This window comes from Syngnathus typhle, linkage group LG7, assembly GCF_033458585.1.
Source record: "Syngnathus typhle isolate RoL2023-S1 ecotype Sweden linkage group LG7, RoL_Styp_1.0, whole genome shotgun sequence".
Classification (NCBI taxonomy): Eukaryota; Metazoa; Chordata; class Actinopteri; order Syngnathiformes; family Syngnathidae; genus Syngnathus; species Syngnathus typhle.
Genome location: NC_083744.1, coordinates 16,771,873 through 16,797,861, shown reverse-complemented (window position 1 = coordinate 16,797,861; position 25,989 = coordinate 16,771,873). Strand labels below are relative to the sequence as shown.

At 40.3% G+C, this 25,989-nt stretch overlaps 1 protein-coding gene across 1 annotated transcript; it reads left to right on the top strand.

Annotated features, from left to right (window-relative positions):
• Nucleotides 1–444: 444 nt before the first annotated feature.
• On the top strand, nucleotides 445–24,295 carry kitlga (kit ligand a). Its single transcript, XM_061283287.1, has 10 exons — nucleotides 445–891; nucleotides 16,560–16,670; nucleotides 17,078–17,134; nucleotides 17,553–17,705; nucleotides 18,504–18,681; nucleotides 19,340–19,399; nucleotides 20,471–20,568; nucleotides 20,727–20,836; nucleotides 20,921–20,968; nucleotides 21,198–24,295. Exons 1-9 carry the CDS (start codon nucleotides 877–879, stop codon nucleotides 20,949–20,951), a joined length of 813 nt encoding a protein of 270 aa, XP_061139271.1. The 5' UTR covers nucleotides 445–876; the 3' UTR covers nucleotides 20,952–20,968; nucleotides 21,198–24,295.
• The last annotated feature ends 1,694 nt before the right edge of the window (nucleotides 24,296–25,989 follow it).

Here is a 25,989-nt window from a genome sequence, read left to right as displayed (position 1 = left end):
GAGAAAAGAAAGAACACCAGCCTACTTTATGAAGTTATACATAAATAAAACAATGCGCTTCCTCATGAAGAAAATGCGAATGCAACTCTCAGAACAGGAAATGTTGAATCAATCCCATTACATGTTAGTGGGTGGCCGGGGCCACAGGGGAAGAGAAGGGGAAACTGCTGACTGTGACATTCGGCCCGTGGGCGAACACGCTGTACTGATCATCTGTCACTCACTTAATCCCATCGTTAATTGAGATGATGACATCCCGTGAGATTCTTCTAATGTCATACGAGTGCTTCGGTTCAATCAAAGATGCAAAAACATCGAACAGCTCAGCTGTATATTATTATATCGCGTTAAATAGAAAGTGGTTGGATGACCAAAAGGGTGTTAACGAGCGTGCTCTGCAGTAAAAGTGAATGTGGAAGCGGCCACCTATATTCTCCTCACAGGGCGGCGGAAGAAGAGGCCGCCTCTTTCTCTCTCTCTCTCTCTCCCCTCCCTCCTTCCCTCTCTCTCTCTCTCTCTCTTTTCGCTCTTGCTCTCTCGCTGTAGTTTGCATCCATATTATAAAGCTTTTCGCCCTTCCTGCGCGGAAGCCTTCTGGATGTACGTGTGCCGCTCCGACGCTTTTTGCACGCCGCCTGCACAACGCACTCATGCACTCACTCACTCATTGACTTGAGTCGTCAGAACACCTCCTCCAACCACGAGCAGCAACTTCAATTTTTGAAAACTTTTTTTTTTTTTTTTGCCTCCTCTTCTGGGATACTAATTTTGACGCGTTGGATATGTGCACACAAGATGATGACAACCCCTTTCCTGCCCGTAGAAGTAAAATAAAATAGGCTTTCGCGCACTCGAGCTTGTCCCCTGTCGTTCCATATGAAGAAGCCAAAAGTAAGTGCGGCTTTTTTTTAAATGATCTTATTTATTTATTTTTTTTGCATGCATGCATGCATGCATGGATTGTTGCAGCTTTTTCTTTGTTGCGCATGACAGTTTTGCATGTTGATTGTTAATGGCGCTGCGCGAGGATCGACATGTGTGCGCACGACGGCGCACATTTGACTTGAGCACAGCAGCATAGTTTTTATTTTTTGATTGCGCTTTTTTCATTTTGGTTGGCTGGGTCACGACCCAGAACCGAAGCGGGTTCCTTGAAAGGTGTAATATTTGACTTGATCATTATTGTTATAATAATAATGATTATTATCATTATTAATATGATTTTAATAATAGTTAATAAATGTGATTTCTGTAAGGTCAGGTGGTCAGTGACTGCACCACTGCTCCAAACAAGAATACTGTATTTGTACGAACATGGGATCCGGCACGCCCACGACGCTCGTGAGGATAAGCAGTTCGGATGATGAATAAATAAATAAAAACCACTACATTTTTATTTATTTACAATTCACATTCGTCAATTAACCTATTGGTGATTTTTTTTTTTTTTGATTATGTAGTGCTTGACTGCTTTAGGATCACTCATACGAACATAGCATTCAAACTTTGCACCGATAAGTTGAAGTTGATGAACCTGATTGTTGATTCGGTGCGATGTCTTTGTGTTATGACAGAACATAGTTGAAATATTTTTAATTGACAAGTTACTGTTGTGAGTGAACCTGTGGGAGGATGCGATCATTGAATACACTGCTGTTTCATCTCTGACTGGAAGGTGCTTAGCCTATAAATGTGATTTTTGTCAAAAATGTGCTGTCTTCAACTCATAGTCCATGAATGATGTGATTCTTGAATGCACTACCGCTGCTTTCTTATGATTAAGAGTAGCGTTCATGTTTTGGTGACCAATTTACTATCTCGTCTAATAGGTTTTCTTTCTTCGATGAACGTAGCGGCACAGCTTCAGGTTCAAACTCTTCAACCTATGATTTAACTATACTCCACAAACGTACCCTTGCTCCCAAATACACAACCGTTTAACCTTTGACTTGCCCACCCACCCCCCTTTTACTCCCAAATATGCACACACGCCCTTCCCCCTCCTCCCTCCCACGTAGATCCCCCCCCCCCTCCCTATTTTTCTTTAAAAAAATGTTTTTAGTCACAAGACTTCCTCTAGCCGTGATGCAAATTGGCAGGATAATCATTGCTTCAGATTCAATTATTTAAAAAGTATTGCGTTGCCTCAAGAACCAGACAGTGTGTGTGTGTGTGTGTGTGTGTGTGTGTGTGTGTGTGTGTGTGTGTGTGTGCGCGCACATGTGTGGTTTTCCCTGATTTCAACTATTACGTCCATGTGTGGCAGCATAGTGAGCGAGTTGTTTGCATGTCTGCCTCACAGTTGAGAAGTTTTTTTTTTTTTTTTTTTTTTTAGCTTGAAGTTCTTGGCTTTGTTCTTTTGGGCTCAGAGCCTCCTGTGAAAATGTTTGTGAGATTTCACCAATTTCAACTTTGACACGGTGGATTAGCGGTGGTGCTGCCTTATATTTGGAAGGTTCCTGGTTTGAATCTCAGCTCATGTCCACCACAAAAAAATGTTTTCTTCCATTTGACTATTCTGGTCTGTTAAGCTCAGTTGTAATTACTATTTTGGGTGTATCCAAAACAACAGCGACGACAAACTGGGTTGCACCTCGTCTTCCTCGCGATCCTCAAACGGCTCACTTCTTGAAGTTATCACTAATGGAGGGGAAAAATGTGGTGCTGATGTTTGCTTCGCTCGAAGATGCGCGTGAAATGATTGCGCAAATTTGCCCCACCCGCTATCCCGCCGCCGTGTGAAGTTCGGGGCCGTTGAGTTCAGTTAGTCAACATAGATCTTCATCAGCCCCACAAGGCAACCTCACAGAGCTCCTTTGACGTATCAGTTGTTCGTGTCGAGATGATGGAAATGTGATTGACACATGCTTCCCCTTAGGCAATCACTGTCCTTTGTGAGCACGCTTGTAAAAAAAAAAACGTTAATTTTTTTTTTTTCCCCCCAAAAAAAAAAGAATGGGCCTCATGGCTTGTGAGTAATTGTCACCTGGCAAGAATCCAACTGCACTTCAGCGTCACTTTAAAATGATTGATAAGCCACGCATTGCTCCAACATTTGACAAGATTTATACAATTCATGGCAGGTTTCTCCAAGCGGGATTTGTTCTCCGCAAACCGCACGACTTGCTACTCTCCCCACTAATAAAAGCAGGTGTTCATTGGAAGTCAGCATTTATGATATTATTCCCTTACCGCTCGTTGCTCCCGCCCCTCCCTCTACGTATGTTCCCGATGCCTCAGCTCGTCCTGAGGTACCAAGCTCAGAGAGGATGGAGCCCCTCCTTTTGGAAAGACCTTCCATTAAATGTCGGCCAATCCTCCTCGCTGTCCCTCATGTCCAAAACACAGATTTGTACTCCTTGGGTTTGTATTCAGCATGAAATTTACCAATTGTTTCAGTGTTTTATTGTATTTTCTAATTTTATGTCATTGATTGATTAATTTGTCCCAGTTTTACCTCCTTGGCAGCACATAGTGAGCAGCTGTGGTTATTTGTAAAGCTCTCAATAAATGAAATTGAGTTGCTCCACTTCGTTAAAATGTTCCCAAAGTATTTTGCACACATTTTGAATAATGATAACACTTCATTTCCCTCACGGGATGAATAAAATATTCACTGTCTACAAATCGATCAATCTGTCTGTGAATTATCGATCAATCTATATGAATCATCTCTGTCTCACACGCGCTTGCGCACACACACACCTTGTTTAACGATGGTATTTTTCACGTCAATATTTACAGTCATTTGTACTTTACGAGTGGATTGGTGATGATATGATTTGACTTTGTACAAATACAGTTCACATCAACACATCAGGAACAGATCTCTGTTCGTAACCTAATGAAAGCTAATGAAAATTCCAAATCTGTTGTTAGCTGTGTCGATGTGTCGAAAGGTGGCCTTCACTTTTTCGGTGTGATGTTTGATAGCCCATTATTGTTTTGTTTTTTTACTTGACTTATTTACCGATTTAAGTGTTGTTGACATGTAAAAAAAAAAGCTCGTAATGAGTACTAAGAGTTAAAATTTTGTCAGTTGAGGCAAAGTTATTTTTCCGCATTAAGCTCTTATGATGAAACCCAGGCGCTTGGGTTGAGTTGTGCATTTGTTAGTTGACTAGTTGAATTTACCAATTTGCCTGGTTAGCAACTATTTACACCTCGACTTTCATAATAACTTCCTTCTTATGACATTACGAAAAAGTTTTTTTTTTTTTTAAATGTGTCAGTCGTTTTCAAATTACAAGCCAGGGATAATATGGGTGCAATAAAAAATAATAATAATTCCCCTCCCAATTGTATTTATTCGGATTATTTACGCAATGGGTGTGCTAATGTTTTGATGTAATTCCCTGATTGCAATTTGATGATCTATGATACTCAAGGTTGTAATGTTACGGGAAAGAGGGTGTATGTAACAGTACAAGAATGTATCAATCGGGTTTCCTGTTTAATATGCTCAAATTATTGCTATCAATTTTAAAGATTACACTGGCCAACGTATTTTGACACCGTTTCTTCCATCCATAAATTGCTCATAGCGTTGAAAATCGAAACATTTTGCGAAAGAATTTTCAAATTATTATTATATGTTTGTGTACATAAGTGATTATCGCAGCTACATCGCCGGGGATCTCTTGGCAGAATTGTCATGTTGGAGGCCTATGTTGTTTTTGTTAGCTTAACGTGACCTCAAAAAAGGGTCATCCCCCAAATTGATCCCGCATCCTCGATTAGCCGCCGGGTGTATTATCGGCTTACACGTGTCTTAAATAGACACTTCCCTTTTCCCACCAGGAAAAACAAACTGGTCGTAAGTTTGAACAATCTTGCTTTTATCACCTTAATTTGAACACACTGCAGGGAGCACTGACAGCCCATAGCTAGCATTAGCGTAGCCCATTTCCACCAAATAGTCTGAACGGGTCAAGTTTGGAACGACCAGTCCAGTTTTTCTTTTTGATTCCAGCGCCCATAGGTTTTAGAATTTTGTCAGGATTTCACATTTTGATTTCAAGCCATGGTTATGGTTTGTCTAAAGCTTGAGATCGGATTTCAAGCATCAGTTTGCCTTTCAAACAATCATCAGGATTTGGAATTGGGGCTTCATGTTAGGGTTTCAATCAAGTTTGTGGTCACAAACTAATGGTTCAAAGGCTCGCTTGGGATTTTATTTCAAGTTAGCCTGTGTGTTAAACAGATCAAATCCGACAAGTGATGTCTGGAAACATGGAAGAACAAAAAACGCCTCAAACGACAAAGACGAGTTGTCTGTCGAATTAGTAAGAAGACTCTCGAGCCTCGGGTGTGTCCCGTCTCTCTGTCTGGCGTCCGCTTTTCTTCATCCGTATTAGATCAAGCGCTTTAAGTGTGTCCCGGCAGACAGGCAGAGCTCAAAGGCTAAATTGATTAGCACGTGAAGGGCAGCGAGCGAGCGAGAGTCCAACGGCGGGAAAAATGCGGCACACTTCCTGTTTTTCTGCTTGCTTTGGTATTTAGCCTTTTCAATCTATCGCTCAGTTGTCCAATTTTTATCAGTATGTTTGGTGATAATGATGCGCGGGCCATAAAAAGACGGTCAGAAATGTCTTATTTTTATGATTTTAGCGCCATCTGTGAGCGGGACGAAAGACTCAATGCGATTATGCGGAGTTGAAAGGAAACCAGAGGAGCCAGAGATGAGTTATTGTTTTGTCCAAAGCGAGCTGTCTAATTTTGCTGGCATGCTACTACTCACTATCCAAAAATGTTTGCAGTTTTTATGTTAGCAGATAGTTTTAAAGCTTCCTTTCGATGGACCATGGGAAATGACACTAAAATGGCGGGTTCAATCCAAAATGGCAGGCTTCCCGCGTCAATGGGAGCGTGGCATCATCTGCTTTACGGTTTTACGAATGATAAACAGGTGGAATTTTGGTCAAGATGTGCTACCAAAACTGATGTTCAATGATCTTCAGGGCTTCATTTTCCAAAATGCGAACCAATTGTTGATTTTTGGGACCAATGAAATATTATGGATAAGTTCTTGTCTGCCAAAATATTTCTGGGCATGGCTTTGAAAGCTTTTTCTACGACTGGCTGTCATCCGAGAGTTTTTAGACTGGCTCACGTGTCAGAAGACTATTCTATTTTTTGGGCATGTCTTCTTGCATCTACTCATGATGTTCAAATTTCATGTTGAAACTATCTTCAGCTGCTGAGTTTTCCAAAACATCGGAACTTTGCCACCAGGCTTTGCCCGCACGCTAAGACAAAGTCAGGAATAGTTTAACATTGCCTTATCTCGTTTACCTGCTGCAAATTTAAAAGAACCTGGAGTCTATCTTGAGAGAAAACAGGTTCGTACTTAAATGACCCCTGAAAACAGCCCCAAAAAAAATGTCCGACGTGGGAGACTTCCTTTGTCTTTTCAGCCATAGCTTCTTTAGACTATTTTGTAGGTCTAAACATGATAAACCTGCCAACCAAATAGTCATGTCGCTAAGCCAAATCAAGGATGTTTTAACTCCAGCCAATGCTGGACCTACAAAGAAAACATCCCCGAATAAAAAACAATCATTTGAGATCAACATCTGGACGGCCCAGGCAGCCTCAATCATCTGCGTTGGTAATCCCGACCATGAAACATATCGCAAAACAATGACTGAGATTAGTGTGAAATCACGGAACCCGCGTCATGCTAGGTCCTGCATGTTTTGATTTATCGGATTACATCTAGCTAATGATGCATCTCAGCGGAGACGGGGGGGTCGACGTGGCCGTCATCCTCAAATCGGTCACGCAGGCTTTTACTTGCAGAGGGCAGGATAAAGATGAATTTGTGAATTTTTGGCTCCATCTTTTGCTAGGTTGAACCTCAGCGCATATGCTGAGATGCGTCATTTAGGCCAAACTCTGACTCATCTTAGTCAGACTTCAAATCTTAAAAAAGTGATGCTCAACATTTGAAATGACACCTGATAATGAATACGTAGAAAAGCATTCACAAATATTATAAATATATAAATATTGTGACCCAACCTTAACTTGAATCCTCTTGGCTCAATGTAACATGACTTTAGCAACACGGCAATAAAGAATAGCGTGCATGGATCAGGTCAGAAGGTAACCAAAACAGTCCAATTGAACTTAAGTGACTACAAATGTCAAGAGTGTGAAAAATATTTGGCAGAGACGTAATGCTTTTTCTGGTTGCTTGCCCTGTAGATAAGAATCCTAATCTCGTGCAGCAGTTTGTACATAACCTCCAGATGTGTGCTGTTTGTTTGACATTATTTATCAGGTACCGTTTTTTTCCATGTATAATGCGCAAAATTTAACTAATTTATTGTCCTAAAATCTGGGGTGCGCATTATACATGGGTACAAAAAAAAAAAAGGTTTTATTTTTTTTTATTTTTTTTAAATCCGGATATCATACGGAGGCCGCCATTACAGATGCGCTTTCTTCTCTGCTGTTCACTTCAAACACGCTCCATACGAACACAATGATCTAGTATCTTTTTTCCAGCATCAACATGCCATTTTTAGGGTGCGTATTATACATGGGGGTGCATTATACATGGAAAAAAACGGTATTTCAAGAGGGCTAATGGAAATCCTGTGAGGTTCACATTGACGCTCATAGTTGATTTCTCAGCGTCAGAGTTGCATTTCAATACAAATCAAATCAAACAAATTCACATGGCTAAATCCTCTTTGAACAGCTTGAACTTGTGACTCGCCGGCTAATTAAAGGTCAGTACATCTATCAACTTGGCCCGTATCATGTTTTCCAATTAAGCGTCTTCTGGGAAATTAATCTGGTTGAAAGAAGTTTTGCACGCAATCCTGCATACCAGCGTGATAGTTACATGGTTAAAAAAAGTACTTCAGGGCTATTTTGACCTTTAGAATTGTTCTACTGCAGCGGGGAGAAAAAACCTGACGGGGAATTCTTCAAAAGTCACAAATTTGTTGTCCTTTTATGCACGTTGGATACAGAAAAGTAATTATGCACGTTGCATACAGAAAGGTAATTAATTTCAACAGTAAAACAATGTTCTATTGATATACAGAAATGCAAATTATTGTAAATATCAAAATAAACCTAAATTGAAATCAAAGTCAGTTTTAATAATCATTCTCATCCATTATGTTTTATTTGAGTTAATTGATTCAATACATAGAGAAATATTTGGATTACAAATAAAAAAATGAATGCACCCAATTTAACTGGCTAGTAATTACAGGGCAAATGTGTAAATTGTTGCAAAATATACAATATTAAATGGCAGTTTATTCCAATAAGGACTCATTTATTTGATTAACAATGTTCATCTTATTTACAATAAATAAATAATTTAATGAAATGAATCAATACAATTTGGAGAGGAAAAAAAAACAGGTCAATAATTTTAACAAATGTATCATAACTTGGGTTAATGTTGGCCAAATTAATTGCATGTTGCCTGCAAGCCAAAATTTGTTTGATCACATCTTACTTTGTGCTCCGGGAAATGTTTGACTAAGCAGTACGGAATTGTATGTGCTGAGTCATCATTTTACCTGATGACTCGTAATGTTGCCAGATTGATACCATTAAAAAAAAACATTTGTAGTAAAATGTAATGCGTGTATTCTTAATTTAAATGACTATGCCTCTCACTTTTACACTCAGTATAATAATAATTCAATTATGGTGCCATGTGTCCTTCCGTTTTACACAAAACAGCAACGTGGGGAAAAAGCAGCTTTGACGGGAAGTGCTTTGTAAGTCACACTGAACTACTGAAGAGCATTTCGAACTATTTTGTCTGTAGCCCTTAGAGTGGAGAAGTGTTTTCAGATGAACTTCATTTGATTTTCTTAATTTGACCCTTTGAAAGCACTTGGCCAACTGTTTTTGTGCTTCTTGGATAACTTCATTTTTTCCGAAATACAGTATTCCTCAAATGTAATAAAACAAATTTGATTAAAAAAAAAAACTAACAGCAAAATTCACCCAAAAAAAAAAAGAAGGAATAGATATTCACTGGTATCCTTTTTTGTGACTCTGCCAGTTTCTCTGTCAGCCTGCTGATGACACTCTCAGCTCATAGTGTCAGCTCAGGTAAAGATAGACAACAGCTAGAGGCCCAAAAAGGTCTTGTAAAAACTAACTTATACTTTTCTTCGACTTGAAAAAAATAAATCAAGAGATAAGGTTTTAAGGATTTTATTAAAGACTTTGGATCCTATTTTCATGCCCAGTGCAAGTGTGGCATTGCGCAGAGGCGGGCTAAACATCGTTTGAATATTTATTTATTATTCATTTATTTATATCAGAATGTTTTATATTATATAAATATTATGTTTTATATTATTATGTAAATACTATTATTTATATTTATCATTTATAGTGCTGAGATTTCACCCCAAAACCCAATTCCCCTTATACCTTATAACTCACTTATCAGTAGTGGCGTATGTCAAATTTATGTGAGATGTTAAAATCGTATCAGCGGTTTTTATTGACTTTAAAACCTAAGCATGAGTAATTGGTTTGTTTGATTGACTGGTTTATTTTTTTTATTGATACCAAATAAATCATTGCCGAATACGTAGAAAAGCATTGTGCTACTGCACCTTCAACCGGTGGAACAATTTAGTCACTGAAAAGACAACACATGGAAGCTGCTCATATGAGCGTGACAAGCCAGATTCAATGTGCAGGGCTGGAAAATATCCAACCGGCTTTGAACGCACGTCTTCAGGGGCATGTGATCGAGTTTAGCTTAGATGTTTTATTAAGTTGGAAGGGGGTTCTGGCAGAGGAGAGGGGGGCCCTATGGTTCATGTCCTTATGTTTAAGGCAGAGTTTCTCAACCTTTTATATAGCTACGACTGTCACAAATAATTATTTTCATAATTGACAGATTGTGCAATGCGCTCTCTTAGATGGCTGTCACAGCCCTGTTGGCGCCACCCTCTCTGCACGGCCCTGGCATAGTGAAATGAACAAAGATAGATCAGAATTGTGCCATCATCACAAACATTGGTCCACTTATGTTTGTCATGTGAAGGGACAAACCTTTGCAATCTTCACCAATATTGTGATCTGATATCCGCTGTGTGAAAATGCAAAATGTTTTCCACACGACTTGTTAGTTTCTCAGCTTCTGGTGTGACCAGAAGGAATCAAATCACCCAGCAAAAATCAGTTTGCTGTCAGCTGGTTTTTTTTTTTGGGGTCAATGGCTCTCTGTGTGAAAGGTAGCAACATCAAATTTGGATCGGAGGTCACATTAGAGCACAGGTGTCAAACTCAAGGCCCGGGGTCCAGATACGGCCCGCCACATCAGTTTATGTGGCCCGCGAAGACAAATTGTGTGTCATGACTAGAATTGCAAATTGTCTTCACTTTTAATCTCTTTTCTTTTGAATATTTGACCAGTTTTTACTCATCTGATTTGAAAACGAGGTATTTGTCCGTTTGTTTTGTAGCTTTTACTGAATATAATATGAGGTGCTCATACATTTATTTGGGTTGACAGTCATAATGGCGGTCCGAAAGAAGCTATGGCTACAATGCGGCCCGCGAAAAAAAGGAGTTTGACACCCCTGCATTAGAGGAAGAGACAGCAGTATTAAAGAAATCTACAATCTTGCGTAAAACGCGCTGACACGGTGTGTTGGGACAGGGGTATGAAGTTTAAAGGGAGTTAACCCCAAAATCTTCTTTGTAATACGTTCAGTGTAGCCCAACTAGTCAAGCCACAGTGTTCTGATGGTTTTTTCATTTGTGGAACGTGATTTAAACAAGCAAAATCCACCGGTTCATCTCCGGGGGCGGCCATTTTGTTTGCCACTTGCTAACACAGTTGCCAGGTCTCCTCAGGCCACAATCCATCACGGCTCACCAGCCAAGTGGTGATGGGTTGTGACCTGACACCTACAAATAGTGATGTCATTTTCAGTCAAGTGGCAAAATGGCCGACCACTGTGATGGAGAAAAACTTAACTCAAAATTCACAAACACAATCACTAGTTGAGGCACATACGACATGTTGTCGAGAAAAAAAAACGGTGTTGACTTTCCTTTTAACACACACGCGTGAAAGCCGGTGTCAGCGTCCAACAACAACTACTTCGAGACTGAATGTCACGCCAGACGGAGGCAGGACGCCGTCTGTCTGAAAGGCAACGATGCAAAACCAGGACCGGAATTTAACACCCACCACACCTTTGGTGAAAGCGAGCTGCCCTCATGTAATTTTCTAAAATTCCTGGCATCAGTGATCGTATCACAGGCATAACAAATGTAAGACAGCTGCTGTGCTTTAAGTACCACTAATAAAAACAATCTGTTTTACCCATGACACTTTTAGGTGTGAACGTTCCTGGTAGAGGCCTAATAGAGGCATTACGGCATTGTTGTTCAACTCAGGAATCTCATTTTCTTCCTCTGTTGCTGCTCTGGGGTGGCAGAGGTGCTCACAGTGGAAATTGTCCATAAGAGTTTGGACAGCGTAGCGTAATTTTCGGACTAAAAGTCGCACCCGAGTATAAATCGCACCAGCCATAAAATGCCCAAAAAAGTGAAAAGAAAACATATATGTATACAAGTTGCTCCTGAGTATAAGTCGCCCCGCCACCCAAACTATGGAAAAAAAACGTGATTTATAGTCCGAAAATTACGGTATATGAAATGATGTGGATGAGTGTATGTTGGAATCAATTCACTTTCTTAATGAAACGACTCCAAGGGAATTGAAAAGAATAATCAGCTTTGTTCTGAAGCAGGCGTGTTTTTTGGATGCTTTCCAAACATTGAAGCAAGCATATTTATCTTGGGGGTTTTAGCCATTACCCGTGGATTTCCCCCTTTCAAGGCATCCCTGAAACAACGCTGGGTATGACAATTAGAAATTGAATAACATCCCGCCTGTTCTTTGTTTTTGTTTTTTCACGCCTTTATTTGCGTCCTTCCTGCCGCCGCTCGCTGTTCTTCCTGTTGTGAGCGACGCAAAATGTGGACCTAAGCGCTTTTTCGCGCAAATTGAAACAAGTTGCTGCGAGAGCAGTGTCGCAATCCAAAAAAGAACATGCACGGCAGGGCTCAACTTGCCCACATCCATTTCGAAAATTGGAGTTTTTTTATTGTTGTTATTATTATTATGATTCAGTTAGGGTTCAGGTAGCATCTTAGATAAACACAATCTAACTTAGTTGACATAGTGTCTCACATGTGATCCTAATGTTACGAGTCAGCGCTTCCAGATCAAAAGTTCCGAGCATTCCGATACGCTACAGTCAAATCTGTAGCCTGTCTCTCGCTTCTTTTTCTCTCGTGGGAAAACAACAGTGAATGGCAGCCTTGATGCTGGCTGGCACCGCCATTGTTGGCCTGCCTGCTCGTTAATGTTAATACGAGGGATGACACCTTAGGTGTTCCTCAGAATTTGTGAATTTGCATATTAAAGATGGTTATAAAAACGATTGAAGGCTTAGTAATGTCAGAAAACCTGCGAAATCGGTTTTCCTTAGTAACGTCAATCGGTTTTCCTAAGTCAGCTGATGTCCATGGGTATCTTGTTGCACGGACACTGATAATTGGTTTGCTTTCGTTAAGGAAATCACAAACCATTTATATTTTGAGACGAATGACATTTGAAAGATTTTGTTGAGTTCATTGTAGCCAATGGGAATTTTTATTTTCTGGCTACTTCTGCTTTACTGTCATCGCAAGCAGAGTTGGCCAATTGGTTGTTTCGCTTTTTCGGGCCATTCCGCAGATGAAGCGTCGAATACGAAAAGACAATTCGTTCTTTCTAAACGTTAGTTCATTTCTGAGAAATGTCCCCGCTCCCCACTTGTGTCTGAAAAGTTGGCTACGGCCCTACAACATCTAAGCTAACGTGTTTTTGTAGACTTTAATCGACTTTACTGCAAGTGTTTATGGAGTCTAATGAATCAAATCGAATTCATAAATTTTGTTTTTAATCAATCTTACATGCATGTTTTTGTAAACATTGCTGACAGTTTGGTCTTCAATTAATCAAATATGTTTTCTTCACCCACTGACTTTTTCGTCAACTCAACTGACCACAACCTAAGGCTCGATCTCCATGCCCAGACCGAGTCCAGCATGAGTTTGGAGCTAAATCTACGCAGGGGTGGGCTGGACTGAGTTTGAGTATTTTCACAGACGAACGGCGCCAATTAAAACAAGTGCTTTGCGTGAACACCATGGACCTGTCAATCAAAGCGGTTCCTCCCACTCCCGATGCACTCAATGACAAGGCGGTAGAGGAAACCAAATCTGCTGGAATCCAAATATGAACTTAAAAAATCTTAAGTACGTCTATAGGCAATTATAAAAATAGAATAAAGACGATAACGATGTGCCAATCAATGGAATTAGCTGTCATATTGATTGATGAAACACAACGACATCTACTTTACACGACCTGTGGCACGACAAATAAAAGTCCCTGAGAGTTTTATAAACACAAAACGACAGTTTAGTGTTCAGTGTCAACACTGAACCAAGACAAAAGCTTATGCGCTGTTTGTAATACAACAAAGGTGATAAATTGTTTGAAGACCACGTTTTGGGAAAGCATGCTGTGTCGTCCATTGGGCGAAACCCCGATTTCTGCTGTGACTGAGAAGTATTTGCTCATCTCTGCGGTTGACGCTTTCATCCGATAGCTTTCGCTTCATGTCGCAACTCAGTGGATGTTAAGAGACCTCCGGGAGCCTTGCCGCCGGTGGTCAGGAAATACTTTCCAAATGGAAGTACACCAAATAGCCGCTAGCTTTTTAGTGTCGACTTGGAATGATGCCTGCTGAGTGGGTGAGGTCGAGGCGGCTTGCTGCTTGTTCAGGGAAAGTTGTAACTATTCTTGCTAATTTATTCCAAATGTAGGAATCCATGCTAAGGCAGCAGCGTATGCTTAGCACCTGTTCGGAGGTTTCTAGGTTTGAAGATTGGAACTTGTGTCAAGGTTCACTCTTTTTAGTAGGAGTAAAGAGAAAATGGAATTGCCTACAGGGCCGTCACTAGCTTTTATGAGCTGAGGGGGCTTAGCCTGCTTGCAGGAGATGTATAGAACGACTGAATGAAATTCACAAGCTGTTATTTTAGTCCGTTTAACAAATCTGAAAATCTGTTTTTAGCAACCTCAAAAAAAGAGGAACATGTATACCGTAATTTTCGGACTATAAGTCGCACCGCAGTATAAGTTGCACCAGCCATAAAATGCCCAAAAAAGGGGAAAAAAACATATATATGTATATAAGTCGCTCCTGAGTATAAGTCGCCCCCCCCCCCACCCAAACTATGAAAAGAAACGCGACTTATAGTCCGAAAATTACGGTATATCGCTGCCGTCACAAAGTCAATTCAATTCAATTAACAAAAACATGACAGAAAATAATTTAGCTTTGTGTTTAACAGCTACAGTTGGGTGGACGCCTCAAAAATGGTTGATTTTAATGACTCCGTTGTGATGTATAGTGGCTAATGACACAAAACAATAACGCCGTGCTCGTTGTGTTCTAATAATTACCTTCCTTAATTGTTTCAAGTAGTACAACTTTACGAGTCTATTGTAACGCACCTTGCCTGAAATATTTCCGCCTTCCCGAAACAGGCGTGCCGATGCCTCGTTGCCCTAGAGAAGGAACAATTTGTATCCTGTACAATGGCCATGTTAATAACTTGAATACTCTGCTGTGCACACAAAAGAGTCGAGGCAAAGTGAAGCAATTGCATCAAAGTGCCACATAAATAAAGGATTGATTGATTTGATGGATTAACTTGCACATTGCTCCTAAGGGAAAACCAAAGAAAATTCTCATAACTTTGCTAACGATGTGACGTTACTAACAATGATGATTATTTGAGGATTATTTCCAATATGAAATTAGGTAATGATAACAACTGGAGAACACACACACGCGCGCACACACTGCTTGGACATGTTGTTCAGATTAGAAGAATTTGTGAACTCAGCACTTGCTAGTTCATATCCAGGGTGAAAGAAGTTAAGGATCACGCTTATTTTGATAAGTAGAAAGTACAAATACCCATTTGGAGATGGAGAAAATAAGTGTGAAGTCATCAAAAAAATAAAAAAATACTGATTGTAGGTCCACTTGTGCACAAATTTGTGCTCCCTGGAGATCTGAGTGGAAAAATGCCTTCGCGCAACAATCAAGCCTTGGCTGACTTTGATGGCACTGAAGGGGAAAAGGCTCAAACTTGGCCCGATTGTCGCTCAGTCTATCATGAAAAAGAAAAGCTCCTTCCGCACCTTCCTATCGAAGCCGACAGTTGACCTCTAAAAGTTTCTGCTTTCAAAGATGGTACCAGAGGTGCTGGCACTTCTCGTAGAAACAAAATGGAGATTCCCATGTTGCTGTTCCGAGCGGACGGCACCATTTCTTGACTTCCACGATACAGTAGTATCAGAGCTTAGACTCCAATTGTGTGAATTGCTAAACACACATTTCTAAGTGGGCCTCTTTCACAATCCCTGACCAGGTCGACTTTCCCCCCAACTTTATGTTCCATCTGGCTGTTCTGCATGAAACGTACCAACGTGGAATGAGTCCTTTCCCCTTTTTAAAGGTAGTAAAACAAGTAAGCTGTGTGAGAGGAAATAACAGTAATACAGAATGGGGACGGATTGTTTAAGGGTGTCCAAATCCGGTTTTCGAGGGCCTCTATGTTTTGGATTTTTCAGTCACACCTGAAATGAGGAAAATCAAAATACATACTATCACTGAAATGTTGCTGTCCTCAGAGAATGAACTTAACAGACGCCAGCACTTCTCTGAAATGAGATTGTTCCAGACGAAGGTGCTTGACTTCTACTTGGGTGTTTCTGTGTACATGCCAGATCTTTGATGGCTTCGATAAGATTGAATTGGGGGAAGAAAGCCAACCGGGACAATTTCCAGAGGCAAGACAATGCCTGTATGATGGGGAATTTCACAATCCTGGAGTTATTGAGATTAACGTCCAAGTCTCGCGCCTCCTACTCGCTCGCTTGGAAAGCAAATGTATAGTTATAGGCATTCGGATTAATATTGCGTTTGTGGAATATGATTTAAGGAGCATATTTCTTCCATTTTTTCTCCCTCTGAGGGGGCGGCCATTTTGCCTCTTTGCTGTCAACTGCAAATGACATGCGTCTCAGGTCACAACCAATCACGGCACACCAATTTTCTGAACCTGAGTTGTGATTGGTTGTGACCTGGCAACTGTAATGTCATTTGGAGTCGGCAACAAGTGGCAAAATGGCCGCCACTTGAGAGGAATACAAACAATTTCAACAACTTTGACTTGGTGTCATTGAACCAAGATTTAAGCAGGCAAGATGTTTTTCATAATTGTGAAAAGTTATTGTTGTGGCAGTAATTCTTCAGATTCTCACAGCTTGACAATATTTTTGTTGTGTGTGTGTGTGTGTGTTAACAATCTCAGTGAATCCCACGGCTTATTTTTCTCGATTGTCTCGTCAGACCATTGGAAAACTTCTCACAGTTAATGTGATTTATTCTATGTCTGCTTGTGTTTTTTGTTAGATTCGGATAGGCGTCTGTGTCCATTTACTGCTGCTGATCACGCTCGGGGTGCATTCAAGTAAATTTGACGTCAACCCAGTGACAGATGACGTGTCAAGACTCTCGATTTTGGTAAGAGCAAATGCTGCTTTCATCCCAAGCAATAACAACGGTGGCCTACTTTTAATACGCTCTGCACACAAACACAGCAAGAAACGGAGCTATCATTCTCTGTAAATTCTTTTCGTCATGCTTCAACCTTGTCCTTGTACATCTTAAGTCCCAAGTGCTGTCAATGAGCCAGTGAGAAGAGAATCTCAATTTGGCTGACAGATGTGAAGAACATCTGGATGTGTTTGCGAGCTGTTCATTTTAAAGTTGCCAAGCCTCAACATAATTAGTATAATAAATGGATGCATAAAGGCCTTGACAATTGTTGCATCAGTGCAACCCACAGGACCACCTTGTAATCTGCTTTTGCATTCATGTCTACCGCCCTTTCGCTTCATTGCTTGTGTCTTCTTGTTGTCCTTCCACAGAAACATAATATTCCCAAAGACTACAAAATTCCTGTACATTACATTCCGAGAGAAGAGGTAAGACCCTCCCTTGACTGAAACCGTTTGGTGACTTTGGAACGTTTGCGAGCAGTTTCGTGTCAAAAGTCGCACGTGTGTGATGCAAACGTAGTACCAAATACATCAAAAGGAAAAACATGAAAAACATATCTGAAGGATACCACCAAAAAAAATTCCTACCAGAATAAGTCAACTAAATAGGCATGATTAAAAAAAAAAAAAAGCTTCTTGTAATTTTTAAAAAGTTGTATCCATATGAGAAGTCATAGTATGAAAAAAGTATTCCCAAAAAATTATAAAAACTACAGAATAAGTCAGAATAATACTAACAGCTAATGTTCCACAAACAGTTTTAACATTGCATTCAAAAGCTACAAATGTTGTCGTTAGCATGTTTCGACTTGTATTGATTTTTTTTGTTTTTTAATATTTGCAGGGTGGGATGTGCTGGGTAAAGCTCAACGTCTTCTACCTGGAGGAGAGTTTACAAGACTTAGCGCACAAGTTTGGCAACATTTCGTCCAACAGAAAAGACATTAGCATATTTATACAAATGCTCCAAGAGCTACGACTCAATATGGGCTCCGTGGTAAGAATTCTTCTTTTTTTTTTTTTTATTGAAATTGGGATGTCGCTTAAAAAACACACCAAAAAAACAATTACATTTGCAAATCTTATTCACGACAAAGGCAACACGTTTGTGTTGTTCCCTGTTCAAACTGATCAAAGCCATTTACAATGCAACGCATGACAAGAATGCTGCGACGGGCAACCGAAAAAAACTAAAATTGAAGAGCGCTCGAAAGCAAACAAACACCCGTTTGGAACATTCCACAGGTGAACAGGTTAAGGTGAGTTGAACAAAGACGGGGCGAGGTGCTGCCAGATCCAATAGTGCACCACGCACAGGACACCATTTCTCAACATGAGATTTCAAAGAATTTGTGGATTTCATAAGCTACGATACATACTAGCACCGAATGGTTCTGCGAATCTGGAGCAATCTCTGCACGTAAACGGAAACAGACCGGAACCGTCAGTGATTTCCCGTGACATCCGAGCCCTCGGGCTGCACTGCATCAACACCGGATTCTTTGTGCGTAGGATGTTGCCACGCGGGCTCAGGACTACTTCCGACAAACATCTTCTGTTCAAAATATCCGTCGTTACATCTGGGCCGTGTAAAATGAAAGCCATATATAGATAAACGATGCTGGCTGGATTCTCTGGCCGGAAAATTGATTGTGGAAATTATGAACTCCTCTGGACCTCTCTCGACTGATATTAGCATAAAGCTAGCATTTGTGATTTTTTTTTTTATCAGTATGAACACTAAATATCTGTCGTGTTTGCGTCAAAGGTATTGAGTTTGTTTCTTTGTTTGCAGGAAGCCATCATGTACGACTTTGAATGCCACTACCGTGAGGAGCGGTGGCCCACGGAGCAATACTTTGCGTTTGTGTCCGACTTCCTGGTCAGCGCTCAGCACAGAGCCGACTCGGACGACTGCGAGCCTCCTCCGTGCCCCACCACCCCCCAAACACAAACAGAACAATATTTAAAAGGTGGGCGCTTGGCTAAGTCTCGACGAGACGAGCTAATGGACTCACTGAGCATCATCGCCTTGATTTGCCTTTTTGAGGCGTCCGAATGATTTGTGTTGAACTTTGAACAACTTCTTCATGGCTATGTGGGAAAGTTATTTTAGGAACTGGAACTTTTGTCTCAGCCAAATCAAATGTTGATGTTTCGCTAGACCGCACAGCGTCGAGGACGAACGCTACAAATGTGTCACCCAAATGAGCAAACACAAATATTTGTTTGCAGACAATGAAGAAGTTTTACTGACTGCCGACAACTTAAGAGTGGCAAAAAGTTGAACCTTGATTTATTTGCCCTTCAAATCATCTTTTCCAATTGAAATGAACTAAAATAGCATGATACGAGTCCACCCTCCTGAAAACTAGCGCATGCTAATACCCCAGTTGCATCATGGGAAAAAATGTATAAGCAATGTTAAGAACAGTACAATGTGGGTCAAATGCTAACGAGAATACTTTTTCGTTTTGTGGGTCACATGTTAAAGAAAATGTTTTTTTCTTGCAGGTGCATATGGCAAAGGAGTTAGCATTTAGCCTACAATGCTAGCAAATACATATTTACAAGTGTCTTGCGTTACAAAACAGATTTTGCATCAATGTTTGTCCTCTGTGCTTGTTTTAGAATTGCCGTCGTCCAGCAGTAAAAGCTCCGAGTGTGACACATCCACAGACTGCCAAACACGTACGTTTTCTTATTGCCTTGTCTTCTTCTTCCCACGTCATGCCAGCATGTTTGAAGTGCGTGTGACTTGTTAGCGCATCGCGGCGAAAACCAGTCCAGCTGGTGTGTGTGTGTGACAGATTTGGAGGGAACATTTGGTGCGGTCACTTTGCTTTGAAATTCCTCCTCCTCCGAGACAGACTTCTATTTCTGAACCCTGCTCCTGCTTTTCGAATCTTGGAACTTTTCATGTGACTTGAGATAGAATCAACCATACTTTTGTAAACCATTAGCACAATCATTACCCCCCCCCCCCCCCCCCGTCCCTTCTAAAAACTTCACAAGAACTTGTTGCAAACCTCAGGGGAAGGCTTAGCGAAACATTTCACATGCAAACTATTCCGACGATCCTGTTTGACTTGTGAGTGTAAACACTGAATATTGTTTTAAGTCATTTTTAAGCAAAGGAAAAACAAATAATTGAAGTTGCCGGTTAATTTCCTCAACCCATAAATGTTATTGGCAAACTAATGGCAGAACTTAAAAAGGTTTACTAGGCACTTTACAAGGCCAGGCATTTTATACACAAGATGACGCGATGTGCTTTGAATCATTAAAAATAATGTACAGGTAGAGAAGCACAAGGAAATCAAAAGGAGCTTACTATTTTTTTAACAATGAAATGGAGCAAGATTTAGGGAAAATAATATTTTACAAATGTTTTTAAAGACTTTAGGCACTGAGGTGGGGGGGGCGCAAAATTTTGAAGCTGGATTTAAAAGCATTTACCGTCATTTTCGGACTATAAATCGCGTTTTTTTTTTCTTCATAGTTTGGGGGGGGGGGCGACTTATATTCAGGAGCGATTTATATACATATATGTTTTTTTTCACTTTTTTAGGCATTTTATGGCTGGTGCGACTTATACTCCGGTGCGACTTATAGTCCGAAAATTACGGTACACTCGGGGCTGACTTCACTTCTCTTCCATTTGCGTGCAGCATAACGGCGAAATGCTGACTCAGCGTGTTTGCTTTGAATACTGATGATTTTGTTGGCACAATTAATATTTTTGACGTTGTTGACATGCAGACCAAGAAGCGCGTCTGCTTCCGGAGGTTGTGGAGCGAAGTCTTCTATCTTTACTCTTTGTCCCGTTCCTGGCACTCATCCTGCTGCTCGTATGGAAGGTGAGTCATGCTCGTCACTTTTTTTTTACGAGCCATCTACGGCGCTTTCATCTTTGCCTGAAATTTACTGCAGCAGCCGGCGGCCTTTCAAGCCGCTGGAGTTATGTCAAAGCTGTCATGGAAATATTAAAAACGATTTCCCGCCCTCCCCCGAGCAGCTCAGATCGCGACGGAACAGCCGAGATCTTCCGCAGATTCCCGGAGAAGACGTTCACTTCACAAGTACGGAAAGGAGCGCACCCCCGCTAGATTCTCGAATTACAGAAAAGTACGTCTCGTTTGTGAGGAAAAACCGGACCCCGACTCATTTTCCTGGCCCATCTGACACCGTTGTTTTCTTCCCGTGTTTCAGAAACAAGTTGAACATGATTGAAACTGTGTAAAAGAACTGCTTCAGCTGGTAACTACATTTTTCATCTGATTCTTGAAGATATTTTTGTTGCTGTTGTTGATAAACAATTCTATAAAAATCAGTGACGATGTGACAAGGTACAGTAAATTTGATCATCTATTTGTGGCCGTAAAATTTCACCATTGGTCTCCTTGTTATTTAAAAAAAAAAAAAAAAAAAGTAGTTTGGAGCAATCACTCTAATTTTTTCTTTTTTTTTTGTATGTGTGACTCTCCAGGTGATGAAAGTATCATTCCATAGAGTGAGTAACCACAATGGGGATTCCAAGAAACAAGCAAAGAAAGAAAGAAAAAAAGACAACTGCTTCCTCTGTCTGCTGCCACCGCCACCAGCAACCACCATTTTGTCAGCTCTCATCAACCCTTCTACTGTATGGATACGCTTTTCCATTTTGCTTTAAGACTGGCTTTGTTCATTGAGGAGTAAGAAAAACAAGAAAGACTGACGTTGCTTTAAAAGAAGCCCCTTCCCCAGTATTTCTTCTCCCGGACTTGATGGCCTCCTCACAAACTTTAAGCAAGAAGACAATGCCAGACTGTGACCACATTGCCCCCCCCCGCCCCCCTTCCACCTCCACTCACTGGATATCCCGCACACTTCGTCCACATTCTCAAGATCAACTTTGCCGTTTGAGTCTCCCTGTGGGGCTTGTACGCTCTATTTATTTATTGCCCATTGCAGAAGCACCCTTGCGTTTCACCCCCCGACCCCCGAGTAGGTAGCGGGACTGTTGGCTGAAGGCACAGGGTGGGAAAAGATGACACACTCAAATACAGTGGATCCTTCCAAATGCAAATGAGCACGCGCTAAAAAGTACTTTTTAAAAACAATTTGAACTGTTCTACAACGCATTAACCATTGTTGTTGTTTTTTTTATTATCCTCCGTATGAAAAATTGCAAATAATCTTTTTATTTTTTCCACTCCAACAATAGTAACTGCGATACAGGTGTAACAATAATTATTATACTAATAGTATATCGTGTAAAACAATTACATTTTTGGTTCCAGGCTCAAACTGTGGCCACTGTAAAAGCTTTACTCATACAGGCAATATGTTCATTTACATCTTTAGGTGTTATCTAAGTGTTAAAAGAAGCTAACCACTGTAAAAACCAACATGAGGTGCAAAAATGTATAAAATTGGAGTGTCTACTGTATACAAACAAATGCTAGCTTCTATGCTAACTCAGAAAAATGACTAAAGAATGCAAAAAAAAAAAAAAAAGAGCCATGAATGCTCATTAGCATCTTTAGCCTAGCTGGTTTCCATTTTGCCTTCCTGTCTCAGATCAAATCTGATTCACGTCAAAGACAAAAGGCTACATCAATTAGCGTAGCGCCAGTGGAGGCGAACCATATGAAACGGTCACCCTGGGAGGCTGCTTTGCGGCTAACAAACAGCAGATGTCTTCATCCAGCCGTGCGTTTTCTTCCATTGTAAAGCTAACTCGTCGAAATCTACAAGCATGAGTCATCAGGATTGCATGTTTCACAAATGCTACATTCACACGTGTTTATGCAAACAATTATTGGCTCCAAAGTGTAATTCATGGAACATGATGAAATTATAAATTTCCCCCAAAAAATGTCACTTATAATTTAAAGAAAAAAAAAAGAAGTAAAGATTAAAAGAAAAACACTAACACAAAGCATCTGATGAAATACTGATTACCGTATTTTCCGGACTATAAGGCGCACCTAAAACCTAAAATTTTCTCAAAAGCAGACAGTGCGCCTTATAGTCCAGTGCGCCTTATATATGGACCAAATTCCTAAATTTAAACTGGCCCAAAGCATTGTGTTATGAAATCAATCATAAGTGGCCTGCTGAAGACTAGGAATCATGAATCACAAAGACTATGGATCATTATTTTGTGATTATAAAGTTGTTTGTTGCATCTGAAGTTGAAATAAAAAAGCTAAAATGGAGAATGATTTGATTTGGATTACAAATCTGACATGATGCAATAATGGTGCGCCTTATAGTCCGGTGCGCCTTATATATGGACAAGGTTTTAAAATGGGCCATTCATTGAAGGTGCGCCTTATAGTCCGGTGCGCCTTATAGTCCGGAAAATACGGTACTTGTGTAATTTGGACTATAAGTAAATTTGACCCCATGAACGCAGTTCGGAAAATGAATTAAAGTAATTTTGAAATTTAAACAAAAAATTAACAGTACAAGCAAAAAAAAAAAAGGACAAATTTAAACTAGAACTGAGACAAATTAAGCATGTAACATGCTAACTAAATTTTATGAAATCTAAAGACAAAAAAGCACCCATTGTGGTATCAGGTATTGTCAAAACATTTACACTATATTAATTATTTAATATACTAGTCATTTCAACTTAACTGTAAATATATTTCAAAAGAAAATTTTAATTTGAAAAATACAGTATAAAATCAGTCCATGATGGTGTCAGGTACTGGGTTTATTTTAAATTGAAAAAAGTCATTTTAAATTGTTATGCGACTATGTTCAAATGTCTTTCATCCGTCCAAAAATAGAATTGTTTTAATAATAATGATAATAATTGAACTCCAAATTGCCCATGTGAGTCTCAGGTATTGTCCAAACGTCGGCAATTGATGTAAGAGTCGTAATCTGATGTCACCGTGAATCACAATCAGTTGCTTTCTCGTTAATGCCCACATCAACGACACTGTAACTAAAATGGATCAAGTTCTCTTTGAAAGATTTTTAACCCAAGTCCCCTTGTGCCTTTTGTTTGGTTAGTTCTCAACTCCTGCTTTGTGATTAACGGTCAATCAATCCCAGACAACTGGCAGAACCGTCAATGAACGGATTCCTTGCGCATCTTTGCAATCCACCCGTTTGCATTTGGCACCTTTGCTAACATGTCAGCCTACAAAAAAGGAGCTCATTTATCCCGCACGGTTCCCGAGATACTTCTGCCACTTTTTCTCTGCCCGCCTTTCCATCCCCACACACTGACTTTTGACGAAAGCTGTGAATGAAGCAAAATACGGTGGTGGTGCGTTTGTCTTGAGAAGTTCTGTTGTTCCTACTGATCCCGAAAGATATTATCTTTTCTTTCTAAAAAATAGAAAATTTAAAAAAGAATCACGGTGGGACAATCACAACGTCCAGACAATAAAATAAGCTTGGTGGGCTCACAAAAAAAAAGAAAGGCAGATATTGATATTATTGTTATTATTATTATTACTATTATTAAGAAGATGATGAATGCCCAGCTGCTACTCTGGGTGAGAACTCTACTGTATTCTGTATTTTTGTATAAATGTAAACAAGCATACATCCAATATGAATAAAGTACGTGTATCCTGACTCATTTGCATATTTCTCCTTCAGGACATTCACAAACCTACCCCGTTCAGACGTTTGCTCAGGGCCAAAATACTTTTGACGAAAGGCTCAGTTACATGTCAATCAACAGCGTGACACTTGAGCTCCACAACGTGATTCTGGGAGTGGCATTCAAAGATTCATGGACGGTGTGTGTTCGTTCGGTGTGTGTGTTCGGTGGTGGTTTGGGAAAGGCTGTCGGCTATTACCAAATCGTGGTGGTTAATCTCACCTGTAACGTTTACGATTCACTTCCGTCGTCAGATGTGGTGATTGATGGATGATATGATGATTATCTCAAAAGCTTTTTTTGCAGTCACAGTTGTGATTATACGGATTGCATTGTTCCAAGGGTTAAGTCGGGACAAGCTTGCGAAATTAGTCATTATTACGATGAGAAATCATAGCGTTGACATTGTAAGAACTTGATGGGGGGAAAGACACTTGTCTGTTTCTTTTGTCATTCTTACATGAGCAAAAGAAAGAAGTTATGCTGTTAGACATAATGCTTGAAATAGAATTTTCTATAACCTAAGGAGGTAGAAGTTGATTTTTAGTAAATTTGGCCTTTTGGAGATTAAATGTAGATGTCCAATATGGCAAAAATATTTTGTCGTTTTTGATTTTTAGTCAATGTACGTATTTGCGTTTTGGGAGATTCATTGTAAATTTCCAAAAAGATATTTAGGTTTTTTTTTCTTTTTTTCTTTTTACTATGATGCTATCATTTACGCGGTTATAAGCATGCCTGGAGCCAATGGCGGCCTTTGTTGGTGTAATGATCACTTTTGAAAATAAAAAAGTTAATAGAGCTGAATAGATCGAACCCAACAAAATAAAATGAAAGAAAAAAAAAAAGTCCCTTGCTGCGGTTTATTTTCCAATGCAATTTTCAAATTGCCACCGGATATATCGTAATAACCGATATCATTTTGTTTGTATGTTGTTCCCCGGTTTCTTCAATTTGAAGCCCACGTATTGTTTAAAGCCCAAATGAAATATCTTTGACTGTCTGTCAGTCAGTCCCTCTCTCTCTCTTTCCTTCCTTCCTTCCTTCCTTCTGTGTCTCCTGCTCTCTGTCTGACAAAAAGTGTCATTATGCGGCGGGCGAGCCCAAGGCGTGTGGGAATGGGCACAGTAGCGCAGTCACAGGTCAGGCCTTCTCAACTTGCCGCGATGATGATGCGTCCTGGCCATTATGCTGCTCTTCCCCGCAGCCACGGGAGAATACACGGACCCCGTCCGCCCCCGTACGGCCCCGTCCCGAGAGGCCGTAACAAGAGGCTTATCGCCACGTCGGACTGTGCTGTAATACTCCTGTGAAAGGTTCGCCGGGCCGCCTCCCAGTTGCTGAGCAGGAGGGAGCGGGGGGCGCGTCAAAAAAGATAAATTCATGCACATTTAGGAATTGTCCGTCCGTGGTTGGGATTTGATGGCAATGTTTCGAATGGAAATTAAGTGCGGCAGGAAAAATGGGAGACCCAAACAAAAATGGCAGATTTTGTGTGACTTTTTGTGAATTCGACTTGTGATCGCTTTAAAATACTGTGACCTTTGGGTTGCTTTTTTTCTTATTTACCGTAATTTTCGAACTATAAGTCGCACCGGAGTATAAGTCGCACCAGCCATAAAATAGCCAAAAAAGTGAAGAAGAAAAAAACATATATATGTATATA

Excerpts from the sequence above, each read along its gene's own strand:
- kitlga (XM_061283287.1), top strand. Across the intron at positions 16,671-17,077 it reads TGTCAAGACTCTCGATTTTG|AAACATAATATTCCCAAAGA; the intron begins GTAAGAGCAAAT and ends GTCCTTCCACAG. Across the intron at positions 19,400-20,470 it reads ATCCACAGACTGCCAAACAC|ACCAAGAAGCGCGTCTGCTT; the intron begins GTACGTTTTCTT and ends GTTGACATGCAG.